This window comes from Benincasa hispida, chromosome 10 (genome assembly GCF_027475165.1).
Source record: "Benincasa hispida cultivar pf3 chromosome 10, pf3_genome.v1.1, whole genome shotgun sequence".
Lineage (NCBI taxonomy): Eukaryota > Viridiplantae > Streptophyta > Magnoliopsida > Cucurbitales > Cucurbitaceae > Benincasa > Benincasa hispida.
The window spans coordinates 47,490,747-47,505,100 of NC_143487.1; the positions used below are offsets into that span (position 1 = coordinate 47,490,747).

Here is a 14,354-nt window from a genome sequence, read left to right on the forward strand (position 1 = left end):
TTAAAGAGACCGAGACATAGATGTGTTTCAACCTAATTTCTTACCTATTTGTTTCTCAATATATATCCAATTTTTCTTATTATTTATAATCTTCCTAATACGAATGCTATTAAGATAATAGAATTCTCAATTTTTTATAATGATATGATATTATCTTAGATACATAAGCTCTTGTAAACTCTATTTTTACTCTTACTTTAGAAACAATCTTCAAAGATGCCTTTCTATGAGGCATCTTTCTATTTTTATAATGATATAAACCTAAGTAATGTGAGCACACAATTCACAATTTAACTGTGATAGCAAATATGTTTATTGAGTTAATTGTGAGGGCCTTTTTATGATTTGAATAATAATGGTTGAAATAGATGGATTAGATTAAAGATATGATAAAAGATGAGTATGATAATAATTGAGATTGGAAAGGAATTGAGGAGCCCACAAAGCAATTGTTTTGAGACCTAAACCAAGCTGCCACTTTAGCCGTACAAATCAGCGGCGATTTTAACATACGACAAAAGATAATAATAATAATATCTTTAAGGGCTTTAATTGGACCCGATTTGTAATACCAAACGCATTCTATTATCACAGTTTTCAACTCAATCATCTTTTTCATTGTTTCACGATCTCATTTCTGTTTCGCCCTCAATATATCACTTACGTTTTGTCCTCAGTATATTACGCATTCCAACACTTCTCTAATTTCCAGTAATCTTAATTACATTTCAGCATCTCAAACAATCCCTAAGGGTGGTATCAATTTAAACCCTAAACTCTTGTAAGTATATCAAATTACACATTCCATAACATTTTGTTTGTCGTATGAAACTTGTTATAGCAATTAAACCTTCTAAACTTTCATAAATAAAACAATTTTTAGACTCTGCGTCATAATATCTTTTGAGAATCATCCATTCATTTACTTTAATCATTCATTTTGTAATATCAACATTTAAAGAAGTCGACAGATATTTAAGAAATAATGCAGAAATGTTTTCAAAGGTATTCCTAATGAAGTATCTAAATTTATTGGCTGATAAAAATTTAGGAGTTCTAGTTTTACACGATACCGATTGTATAAAATTTGGAGAATAGTGTAAATTGATATATTTATAAAAGTTTAAGAGTTAAATTAATATAATTATTAGTTTCAAAAATTTAATTCATATAAATTCAAATTTTAGAGGTAAAAGTTGATATATATATATATATATATTGCAACTCAAAATGCGAGGAAAAAGGAATTCAACTTGGAAAGGAAAAACAGAGGCGTGGTTATCTTTTATTTTAATTATTAACGTCACAATCATCACATATTACGTGTCTCATCCTAAAAAATTCGACACAACATGTCATATAATTTTATTAAACAACTACTTTCCGAAAATGTTTTATTATTTTTTTAGGGTTTTTTTTTTCAATATTGAAAAATCAGTCAAATTCCTACCCAAATTAATATACCACAATGCTATTTTCTATAAGGTTTAGAATATTGATATCGACGAAAATATCGAAATCTTAATTTTATCAAAATTTCAATACAAATATCGATTTCGACGGATGTTTTTTGGAAAAATTATAAAAAATTAAAGAATTTAATAAATAAATTTAGATTAGTAAATAAACATTTTATGATTTTTAAATAAGTTAAGATGTCTATTATTTATATTATATTTACATTTGTGGCATTTTGTTATTTATTTTTCATGTTTTATGGATTTTTCTATGATATAATGAAAATATTGATTCACCCCTCATGTCGATGTAGTTCCCATGGAAACATGAAAATATTGATGGAAATATCGACATGTCAACGGTAATTTAATACTTGTCTATAAGTGATAAACACTGATAAACATCTTACAATTTTTTGGTAACTAAAACATTAGTTTTCAAAACACTTACTTTCTATTTTTGAAATTTGGCTAAGAATTTAAACGTCTTTTTTTACAAAGATGAAGATCATAGTAAAGAAAATGTGAGAATACAAACACAACTTTAAAAAATAAAAAAAAAACTAAAGACCAGATGGTTATCAAACGACATCTTAACTATTAATTTTGTGTTTAATGGGTATTTGACATATTCAATATTTTTTTAATTAACAATTATTCTATAAAAAAATTAAAATTTTATGTCTAATAGATCACTAAACTCCTATTTTATATCCAATAAATTTGTGAGCTTAAAAAACTATTAAAGAAGTTTAAAATGATCTATATTAGGCACAAAATTGAAAATTAAATGACTTACTAAATACAAAATCAAAAGTTGAAAGACTTATTAAAAAAAATTAAAGTTTAGATATTTACTTGACACAAAATTAAAAATTTTGTGGCTTATTAAAAACTTTTTAACATTCAATGACTTATTAGACACAAAATTAAAAGTTCAACAAATCTATTTAATACAAACACAATTTTTCTTGACTAAACTTATAATTTAACCTTTATTTTTCTCACAGAATTGATGCACAATGAAGTAAGGCAATTGATGATGTTGACATTTCATGCGCAAGCAATTAAGATCTTAAGCATTCTAATTCTATCAATATAAGCAAAGAAAACATGCAAGTTCAATAAGAGAAAATAGGATTTTGAAGTTATATCTTTGTTGAACTCTTCAATCTTCAAATCCAGCTCGAATTTCCTCTTGACAAGTTGTAGACTACCACTTGATCTTTTCTACTGTTCTCTAAGCACTTAGATTGGATTGTGGGATCCAAAATGAACTTGAATTTATGGAGGATTGGAGAGTGTTTTCTTGTTTTTGCAAAGAACTTGTCAGAGTACTATTTACTTTCACAAAAAACAAAAAAGATCCCCTTCACTTCAGTCAATTGAAAGGGTTTTTTTTTAAAAAATCTTCATGTAATCATATTGCATAGAAACTTGACATCAAAACACTCAAAAGATAATGGAATTGGTAGGTGGATTGTCGAGTAGAAGAAGTGGGAAAGACTCACTTCCTTCCAAGTTTCAATTTTCAATATTAAATTCTATTTTAACTCAATTTTTGACATCTTATCTCAAATTTTAAAAATAAAAATAATTTTATAAAATATTAATTCAACCATTAATATTTAAATAATTAGTTTTAAATAATAATTAATTCTAAAAATTAATTTTAATTAATTAAATAATTTAATTTAATATCAAATATTAAATTAATGAAACGCTAATTCCCAACATAAATCCGTATTCATGCAATTAATATTTAAATCATATTTAAATATTCTCCAACTCTCTAATTTCGTTTAATTCGATAATTAAACATTTATCCTATAATTCGAATTTGAAACGATTCTTTTATCACACTATTATAAGGTTTAGTCAATTTATGAGCTAGTACGAGGACCTAATGGACCTACAGATCATGGACTCCAACAATCCGAGATTAACTAGCTAAACTCTTTAATCCAATTACCAATAGTTACACTCTTCTCATTATAGATATATTTATATCCACTCGATATAATCATAACTTAATTCAATTTGGTGGCTCATGATTATACCTTTCCACAAATTAGGCTATATCCCCTATCAGATCACCATTTACTTTCATAAAATAAATAAAAATAGGAGCTAAATAACTATTCACATATGAAACTGTTATAGTGGAAGTTGATCTTTTTTTTTTTTTCCTTTTTTTTTTTTTTTTAAGATCTACTATTAATTCCACCACGATAGTCAATGTATAATCAAAATCCAATTCCAAAAATAAAGAACTACAAACAATAGAGACATTCTTTGTAAGCAGCATAATAGCTAATTTAGGCTTTAAGTTCTCATTTTCAGTGGAATCCATTTGTAGAAATAGTAAATCACATAAAAATTAAATATCGAATACAAGGTAAGAACATATGCAACAAACTTTGAGAAAGTATTTAACAAAGTGGAGGGAGGGATTGAAGAAAAGGTACTAGTCTTTAACTTTCCTTACGACAAATTTCTTGATCTTTATTCCCTCGGATCATCGCACCATGAAGATCAAGCAAACAGCTTCTCGGATTAAGATTGGGCGAGGCTGTGAGCGAAGGAGATGTTTCAATTTTGGACAAATCCAAGAACTCTGCAGATTTGATCGACATTTGAAAATTATTTTGAGTTAATTCTTGTTCTCAAATTATTATTGTTGGAATTGAATGTCAATTGTAACGACCTGACTTCCTAGGACTCAAGCTAGACCGTTACTAAATGCATGCATGCATGGAAGTTAAAACGACATCCTTTTTATAGTGAAATAGATGCTAAATAAATAAGGTAACTTAAAAGATCTTTATTAAATTTAAATATTAAAATCAAATGATAGGGTACCCATAAGTGAAATAAATAAATATGAAAACAAATCTCAAACTATAAGTTTCAAATGTCAAGACCAAAATTTAAAAACATAAAAGAACTCTTAAAACATGAGCATAAGCATTCAAACTAGTCCCCAGTGCTCGTTCATGGATTCCTCTTGTCATTCGTCGGTGCATCCCTTCCCTTACATGAAACATAAACATGAGAAAGGGTTAGTATAAAATACTCAGTAAGTAACCCACCACTAGGGTCAGGCTAGGCATCTATGTCCTCTAGATGCCTATCTCTGGTGGGACGTAAGCACGCCCCTAGTTCCCATGGGACACATATATACATGAATATCTGAATTTCATCCTACCGTAGTTTAACCCACTACCTTTAGTAAGTCCCATAGGACTCACAACCTCTGGTGAACCCCGAAAGAGACACCACCTCTAGTGAATCCGAAGGAAACACAACCTCTGGTGAATTTCGAAGGAAAACACCGCCTCTAGTGAATCTGGAAGGAAACACAACCTCTAGTGAATCCCAAAAGAAACATAACCTCTGGTGGACCCCGGAAGAAATCACCACCTCTAGTGAATCCTGAAGAAAATAAAACCTCTAGTGGGTATCTAACTAACAGTGAGGACGCTATTATTACTGCAACATCATAGGCATCATAACATGGTTCTATAACATGAACATACATCTCATCATCCGCAGATCAAATAGAATCTCATAGAATAATAATATACTCAAATCATGCTAGCATTCAAATATCTCTATGCGCATCTAGTCTTTTAAATCTTCATATCAACAAAGGCATATATAAACATCAAACCATCAACAATCCTTAGTAAATCATAACTATATTGTTTGGCACATGAGCAGTTTCAGTAGTAAGATTACTTACCTCGATACTAAATTCAGATATCGATCCTAGCGACAGTCTTCAATAATCAATCTTTGAATTCAATTCTCCAACAAAGCATGAGCGACAACCACCCTCAAGATTCCAATCTCCAAAATCTTCCTTCAATCAGACTTTGTTTCCAATTTTTAATCCTTTTCACCGTTAAATTTTCAATTCACAAGGAATTTAACTAACCCCCTTCCACAATGAAATTAATTCTTGACATTAATTTCAAATTAAATTTGTGTGACATAACCCCTTCTAAAATGAAACTAATTCTTGACATTAATTTCAAATTAAATTTATGTGACATAACCCCTTCCAAAATGAAATTAATTCTCGACATTAATTTCAAATTAAATTTGTGTGACATAAAGTCCATTCACAGTTTCCCTTTGATCAAACAATTAAATTGAAACATCCCTTTCTCAATAATTGAATCTTAGTAACCCAATTAAATTTCCAAAATTAAAAAATAATCTCGAATATTACAAATATTGAAATTACATTACGGACAAAGTTTTGGGATGTTACATCAATCGTTGTGTCGTGGACAAACTCATTTTTTTGAAAGCAAGATCGACGCGAACTCAATGCTAAATCGCCAAAGCCGATTGCTCCCCAAGGTTAACACAACTTCTGATCTTTGACGTGCATTCGTCGAAGACCGAGTTGGAGCCGATGAAAAATTGCTCAGAAAATAGTAGAGAGAAAAAGTAAAGGTTGGAAATCTTGAAAACAAAGAATTTTCTACCTTGATCTTGCAAAACTTCATTCTTTATAAAGAAAATAAGGAAGAAGAAAAGGACAAGAAAACGGCTAGTTTTCAATGACTTTCTAGTTTTCAACGGCTATAAATGACTAATTTCCAATGGCTACAAACAACTAGTTTGGCCACTTTTTTGTTTTCTATGGACCTTGCCCAGAGTCATTTCCAACACTTCGTTAAGATTCTATAATAGGCATCACGGTTCTCTACTTTGTTACTCTGTGATGTGGAAGCCTCACAAGCTATTGTCTTGAACTAATATATAACCGCTCGATCATAGTGTCAAAAAAATGGTATGAATAGGAGTGTGAACCAAAGTAATGCTTAGAGAGTGTGGTCGTTTATTTTAATACAATTCAAAAACATGTCCACAAAATCATTCGGCAATATTTTGTTTATTGTTTTTTGTTTCCTCTTAATAAAGAAAAATGAATTCATGTTTGATACTTGTTTCTTATTTCCGGTTTGTTTGTCGTCGTTTTTTTTTTTTTTTTTTTTTTAGGAATGAAAAATTAGAAACATATTTAGACCGTTTTCAAATATGATAAAATGAGCTAACTTATTTATAGATGCACAAAATATCACTGTCTATCATTAAGAGATAATGATATTTTGCTATATTTAAAAATATTTTCAATATTTTTATCATTTGAAACAGTTGTCCAACATAATTTTGTAACAATTTTTTCTTTCTTGTTCTATGAAATTTTGAATTAAAAAATGTAATTATTTAAAAGATTTAAATACTCTAAATTTATATGTTATATTTATTTCTAAATATTTAGAATGCATCTTAAGAGTAAAAATTGACCCCCCAAAAAATATCTATTTATGTTTTTGAAAAGGAATGGAAAAAAAAAAAAAAAAAAGTTGTCTTCAAAATTTCTACACAAATTTGGAAAAAAAATGTAAAGAATAAGAGAGATTAAAGAAGTAGGTAAAAAGACAGTTTCAGTTATTAGAGTAATCAAAATTGAGGAACAAAAAAAAAGTTACTTAATTCAAGAATAGGGATGTTTAAAAAATTACAAAAGTAAGCTAGATTAATGGAAATTTGAAAAGTAGGTCAAAGACAGGCTGTAAAGAATAAAAACGTGACCGTACATACCACGTGTTACTGTGACTATTGGCAATAAGCAAGAATCATTTTTTGCTTTTAATAATAATAATAAATGCTAATTTCTAATCTGGCACTTTCCTATAATAATATCAAAATATCCACGGTCACTTATCAAAACTCTGCCCGCTCCCCCTGCCCCACCCGACACCGACTGACCTGACCCCTCAATTATGTAAAACCTTTCATCAATACCATAACTACATTGCTATCTAACATTTTTCATATTATCCCCTTTATTATTTGTCACTTTAGCATACTTTTAAAAATAATATAACAACTATTAATATTATCAAAAAAAAAAAATTATTATTATAAAGGCAAATTTTTAGTATCCCATGGTGCTATAAACTTTTAGTATGAACAATTTGTAAATATTCTAGTGTTATATAAGTACCATACTCCCTTTGTTTACACTAGAAATTTCTCTCTCTCAATTGTAGTCATAACATTCTTAAAGTTGTATACTTTACAATTTAGTATGTTAATATTTTGGTTAAAAATCTTATTTGGTTCTTGAACTTTCATGAAACTAACAATTTAGTCCTTCAACTTTAATTGATAAAGATTCAGTCCATGTATTTTCAAATATGTAACAATTTAATTCATGTGGTTTACAATTTTTAGCAATTTAGTCCTTTTTATGAAAATTATCATTAAAATTTCATAAAACTTCTTACATATGTAGATCGTTAAACTGATCATGAATATATATATATATAAACTCTGTCAATGGGGATTACATCACTATCAAAGGAAAAGACACTATTGCAATTACAAGCTATATAGGTACAATGCATATATAAGATGTTCTCTGTCAATGATGTGGGTCAACTTATTGAAAAAGGCTTTAAAGTTACTTTTGAAGATAAATATTATTTGATTAAGGATGCAACTAATCAGGAAATTTTCAAAGTTAAAATGAAAGGAAAGAGTTTCTCACTCAATCCTTTAGAGAAGGAGCAATCTGTTTTTCTTCTCAAAGAAGATGTTACACAGATTTGGCACAAGAGAGTTGGACACTATCATCATCAAGGTTTGCTGCAACTAAAAGAAAAAGAGCTAGCACTTGATGTTCCCAAACTTGGTGATGCAATCTCAAGCTGCAAATTATGCAGTTTGGAAAACTAAACAGGAAGCCATTCCCGAAGTCAACCTGGAGAGCCACTTGCAAGTTGTAGCTCATCCACACAGATGTTGTAGGACCGCAAAGAACACCTTTAAAAGGTAGTCTCTATTATATTGCCTTTATTTATGACTTCACTCGGATGTGCTGGATTTTTTTCTTGAAGTTTAAATCAGAAGTAGCTCAAGTTTTTTGGAAGTTCAAAGCAAGAGTTGAGAATAAAAGTGGCTGCAAAATTCAAATTGTAAGATCTGACAATGCGAAGGAGTATACTTCGGCAGAATCTGACAAGTTTTGTGAAAATTCAGGCATAGAGCATCAATTTACAGCCTCTTACACACCCCAACAAAATGGAGTTAGTGAAAGAAGAAATAGATACATCATGGAGATGTCAAGATGCATGTTGCATGAGAAAAATCTATCAAAGAAGTTTTGGGTAAAGGCAACAAATACGGCTGTGTTTCTTCAAAACAGGCTTCCAACAAAGCCAGTGAAGGAACAAACACCATTTGAGGCTTGGTATGGTTACAAACCCTTGTTGAAATATATTAGAGTATTTGGTTGCTTGTGTTTTACTCATATTCTATAGAGCAAGCGTGACAAGCTTGATAGAAGAGCTTCATCAGGTATTTTAATAGACTATAGTACTGTCAGCATGGCCTATCAAAATTTTCCAGCCACAAACTGAAAATATTGTTGTTAGTAGGGACGTCCACTTCCTGGAGGATGAAGAGTGGAGTTGGGATGAAGCAAAGAAGAAGAATCAGACCATAACAGAGCAACTCAAGTTCTCTAGTTCAAGCATCAAAGAATAAGATGATTGACAAAATGAAACAGTGGATGATGTGTCTGTGAGAGGAACAAGGTTACTCTCAGATGTTTATGAAAGATGCAATGTTGTTGTGTGTGAACCTGCTAACTATGCAGAAGCAAAAAAGGATCAAAGGTGGATGGTTGCAATGGAGGAGGAGATGTTAAAGATAAAGAAGAACAAGACTTGGATCCTTATAGATACACCTCAACGCAGGAAGGTAATTAGTGTCAAGTAGGTGTTTAGAACCAAGCTTAATGTCGTTGGTTCGATCAACAAATATAAAGCCAGATTTGTGATTAAAGGGTATGCTCAAATCTTTGGTGTTGATTACTCTGACACTTTTGCTCCTGTTGCTAGATTAGACACAATCAGATTACTGCTTGCAATAGCTACACAAAAGGCCTAGAAAGTTTTCCAGTTGGATGTCAAATCAGCTTTTTTAAATGGTGTCCTACAGGAAGAAATTTATGTTGAACAATCCCAAGGATTTGTGAAGGAAGATGAAGGAGATAAGGTTTATCTTCTCAAGAAGGCTTTCTAGGGACTAAAACAAGCTTCAAGAGCTTGGTACAACAAAATTGATGAATATTTGCTAAACTTGGGTTTTGTGAAAAGTCTATCAGAAACAACCTTGTATGTTAAGCGCAATGGTACTGACATTCTTATGGTTTCATTGTATGTTGATGACTTACTGGTTACAGGAAACAACACAGATCATATTCAAAATTTCAAACAAGAGATGATGAAGACGTTTGAAATGACAGATCTAGGGTTCATGTCATACTTCCTTGGCATAGAGATTAAGCAAGGACAAGATGAAGTTTACATATGCCAAAAAAAAATATGTAAAGGAAATACTGAAGAAGTTTCAAATGGATGGATGCAAGGCAGTTAGAACTCCAATGAATCAAAAGGAGAAGTTATGCAAAGAAGATGGTGCTGTCAAAGTTGATGAAGGATATTTTAGAAGTTTGATTGGTTGCCTGATGTATGTCATAGCAACAATGCCAGACATTTTGAATGCTGTAAGTATTTTGTCTCGATTTATGCATTGTGCAAGCGAATTACATCTCAAGGTTACTAAAAGAGTGATACGATATGAAAAGGCACAACTGATTTTGGTATCAAGTTCACAAGAAGTAAGAAGTTCAAGCTTGTTGGTTTTTCTGATAGTGATTGGGGAGGTTACAATGATGATATGAGGAGCACTTCCGGCTATTGTTTTACTCTTGACTCTAGTGTTTTCTCATGGAGCTCAAAGAAGCAAGAAACTGTAGCCCAATCCACTGCTGAAGCAGAGTTTATTGCTGCAACAGCTACTGTTAATCACGCTTTATGGTTAAGAAAATTTTTATTTGACCTTGATTTTGAGCGGAAAGAAAGCACAAAGATTCTTGATGACAACCAAGCTGCTATTACTATCTCTCATAATCCTGTGTTTCATGGGAAGACTAAACATTTTTACATCAAGTTATTTTTCTTAAGGGAAGTACAGAAACATGGAGATGTAACTCTTGTCTACTATAAAATAGAAAATAAATTTGCAGATATTTTAACAAAACGTTGTCTGCTTGCAAATTTGAGTTTCTAAGGTCAAGACTTGGTGTTTATAGCTCCTAAAGCAAGAAGGGGTGTTAAGAAAATACTTTAGAACTAAAACAAGTCCACTCTGTTTAAGTTGATTGTGTCAAAAATTGTTCCTATTTTTAGGGATTAGTTACTTTGTTATTCATGCTCTATAATTGTGGAGCAAGTATAGGACTTGTTGTTAGAGGGTTGTTATGTTAAGCTTTAAATATTGTTATGTTCCTCTTTGTAATGCAGATTTCTATTATCTTTGGCTCAATAAGCTTTACTAAATAATTCATTGCTTCAACTTTTCAATAACAGAATCCTTTATTTTTCTCATATTAAAACAACACCAACAAGGAAATTCATTACACCAAAGCCCAGAATTCCCAAATTTTTTTGCCCTAACAGCTAATTCATTCGCAGAGGTATTATTACATCGATTGACATATATGAAGGAGGCATCCTAAAACAAATTTTTTCTCTCCCAAATTTTTTCCATGATGCAAACAACTTTGCTGATGGATTTTGTTCTTCTATTCAATTGTTCGATGGCAATTGAGCAGTCTTATTCTATGATAATTTTCTGGAATCCAAGCTTCTGAGCTAGGTGGATACCTTCTAAGATGGCTTTCATCTTTGATGAAGGAGGATCGAAGATGAAATTCAAACAGATTTGAGAAACAACTTTGAGGGAGCCGTTGGAATCTCTACAGATAACATTGTGTAGGATTGTATCAGCAATAGTGGAAGCACAAGGATCATCTAAGCACTCAAATTCACTAATTTTGGCTAAATATAAAGCATGCTCTTGTAGAAAAAGAAGTAAGTTTCAAGACATACCTCTTGTAGAACTTCTTCAAAGCTCATTCTCTAGTTGCTATCTTCTCCAAATCTTGTTGCGGACTACCTCAAAATCTTCCCCACTATTATCTTGGTGCTCTAGATTGAGTTGTGGGACTAAAAACAAGCTTGAATCAAGGGATGAAGGAGAAATGCTCACTGCAGTAATCTTGTTGAAGAACTATTTCTTCAACCCGAATTTTCTCTGAAATTCTCTATAGATTGCATCACTGATTTTCACTCCAATCTCTTCATTATATTGCAGATAAACATGCAAAGGAGAGACTTGCATGAGTTGCAGCTTATGCTTGGAGAAGACAAGGCCAAGAAGATGCATTATGTGTGAGTTACTTCAAAGATGGATAATAGAAAATCTTCATTTTCCATGTAAGTGTTTTGTTTTCTAATTTTCAAATTTTATCTCAAAATCAAATTTTAATTTTATAACATCTATTTTTATTTTAAAAAATAAAAATTTTAATTAATTTTATAAATTAATTATTAAATAAAACTTAATTAATTTAATATCAAATATTAAATTAATTTTAACACATATCCATCTTTATATATTTAAATCATATTTAAATATATAAATTCTTTTATTTCGTTTAATTCTCAAATTAAACATGTAATTATATCTCATATAATTACTAATTCCCTTAATTCTAATTTGAACATTTCAAATTAACCTCACGTTATTCTAGAGCTAGTCCGTTACGAGCTAGTAGAGGGACCTCGTGAACCTACAGATCATGGACTCAAATGATCCAAAATTAATTGGCTAAACTTATTAGACCAAATTAATCTGCATTCGTTAACTAATGGGTCACTCCACTAAAGCCCATAGTTGCACTCCCTCATTGTAGATATATTATGTCTACATGATTTAACCATAATCATCAAGTCGACCCTTCACAGGTTGTTCATAATAACGGTTGGGTCAAATATCTATTTTACCCCCGAGATTACGTCTTATTCCTCAAGTCCCTACTGATCCTCTAATGAACTACTGGTTTATGATCCAATCACTAAACCAAACTCTCTCAGCCCAGTGAGAGGGTAGGGCCCCTTGTTCAAGACCTAGATTCAGTACTTAAGAGAACAACCTTTCTCCTATCCCTGAATCTGGTAGGCGTGAACTTCGTCTTGCACCCTATCTCCAGCTATCTATCTGGACTTACTCCTGAAATGGGAGTCTTATTGAGTCGACGTTGTTGAGCCAACCTTCACCGATGCAAATCTAAGGGAAATCTCGAATAAACAGGAGTTCATAGTTAGCTCAAGATTAAGATCGAGTTATCTAGGTCATCTAGGTGAAATAGTTAGTCTTAAACAGTAAACAGCGTTATAAAGTAAGAGTACTTATTTCTTGGTTCTGATCTTATGCAAATTCATTGCATAGGACACTGATGACATGAAAATTAATTTTTAAGTATGTGGACAAATATGAATGTGAATGAATGAACAAGTCCATGACCTCAGAAACGGCGCCATAAACTTGATGACATGAAAATTAACGGGTGTTATGCTGTGTTATCGCTTATGCACACTACTGCTAAGTTAATCTCTTTATCTACTCTAACGCATGGCTTATGGATGAGAGGAATGATGTGCAAAATATGCGCTCAAGTACTTAGCGATAAAGAGAATTTTACGCGATAATACGTCTAAATATATGCGTTGTTAATGATATGCTCGCAGTATGCGATGGAGTAATGCATGTCACAAGTTTTCTTGCATTGAAACCAAGTATAATTCCAATGCAAGTTTCTCAGAATAATCCGAGGTCGAACACAGGGATTATTTTCGTTAATGCGTTACTTTTGTGATACATGCGATCGGTTTTTACAATGAATAAAGAATTTGATTTATACAGAAATGTAAATTGCGATGAAATAAAATTGCGTTGATAAAATAAAATCCTAAATTAATATGATACATTATACAAGACACATGATACATGATACTGAGGTCGAGAACTGACTGTGAAGTTAAACAAAGAATCGATGTATGTGATGGCAAGTCTTTATGGATGAAGCAGAAAGAGAAAGAATAAATAGTAAAAACATCACAATTTTGTCAATTGCGTTAAAGATGTAACTAAGGTTCCGCTTTCCCTTGGCGTACACCTCTCGGTGATCGGCCGCGTTCCCATATCTTTATGGTGAAACAGGGATGAACGTGATGAACGCAAGGTTGTTGCCATCTCTGGAAATACTTCTCGCTTTTGTTAACGCATTCTTCCAACCTTCTCTCGATAGGTGGAATAACATCTTCACTTCTGCTCTCACAGGTGAAGATGTTGTCGAGCATGCTTTAGCTAAACTTAATTATTTCCTTAACACAAGTTAACTCCCTCGCTTAATTTTTGCTAATTACCCAGGGAATTAGGAAAATATCATGGAGAAAATGGGTTATGGATGAACGGAAAGAGACAGAGAGATGACAATGGAAATTATCATAACATTTAATACTAACATTCAGCGTCTGATACATGTTGTGAATGAAAGAGTAAAGGAGATGAAATACAGATGATGAAATAGAGATTAGAAAAAAATACAGAAAGAGTGTCAACGTCTTGACACAGATCCTGAACGGAGGTTGTGCTTGCCGGCGTGTGGAAGTAATGGAGAGGAAAGTTTCCCTCTCAGGCTTGCTTTCCTGGTAGAATTGACCTTCGCACAGAGCTTCAGCTATGAGGATTGGAAGGATTCTCTGTTCGGAGACTCACCTCTCGGCCTTGTCTCATGGTTCGCCCGGATCTACTCTGTAAGTCGCTTCAGACCAATCTCTCTCACAGAATCAGTATATGCATGTCTCTATATATTCATGTATATTTTTCAGAAAATTTGCATAAGCTATTTATAGGTTTGGCTTGGCTCTTTGACTTTATGGTCCCCACTGTATGGTTATG

At 31.8% G+C, this 14,354-nt stretch overlaps 1 protein-coding gene across 1 annotated transcript; it reads left to right on the forward strand.

The window, feature by feature from the left end:
• The first annotated feature begins 7,895 nt into the window (after nucleotides 1-7,895).
• Nucleotides 7,896-10,619, forward strand: LOC150033410 (uncharacterized). The gene is made up of 8 exons (XM_090306400.1): nucleotides 7,896-8,124; nucleotides 8,207-8,262; nucleotides 8,381-8,704; nucleotides 8,804-8,840; nucleotides 9,052-9,245; nucleotides 9,486-9,542; nucleotides 9,826-10,053; nucleotides 10,158-10,619. The coding sequence occupies exons 1-8, from the start codon at nucleotides 7,896-7,898 to the stop codon at nucleotides 10,617-10,619; spliced, it is 1,587 nt and encodes a 528-aa protein (XP_090162526.1).
• The last annotated feature ends 3,735 nt before the right edge of the window (nucleotides 10,620-14,354 follow it).

Coding starts and splice junctions, on each gene's coding strand:
- LOC150033410 (XM_090306400.1), top strand. CDS start 7,896: ATGTTCTCTGTCAATGATGTGGGTCAACTTATTGAAAAAGGCTTTAAA. Junction 8,125..8,206: donor TGGACACTATCATCATCAAG/GTTTGCTGCAAC, acceptor CAAATTATGCAG/TTTGGAAAACTAAACAGGAA. Junction 9,246..9,485: donor ATACACCTCAACGCAGGAAG/GTAATTAGTGTC, acceptor GGTGTCCTACAG/GAAGAAATTTATGTTGAACA.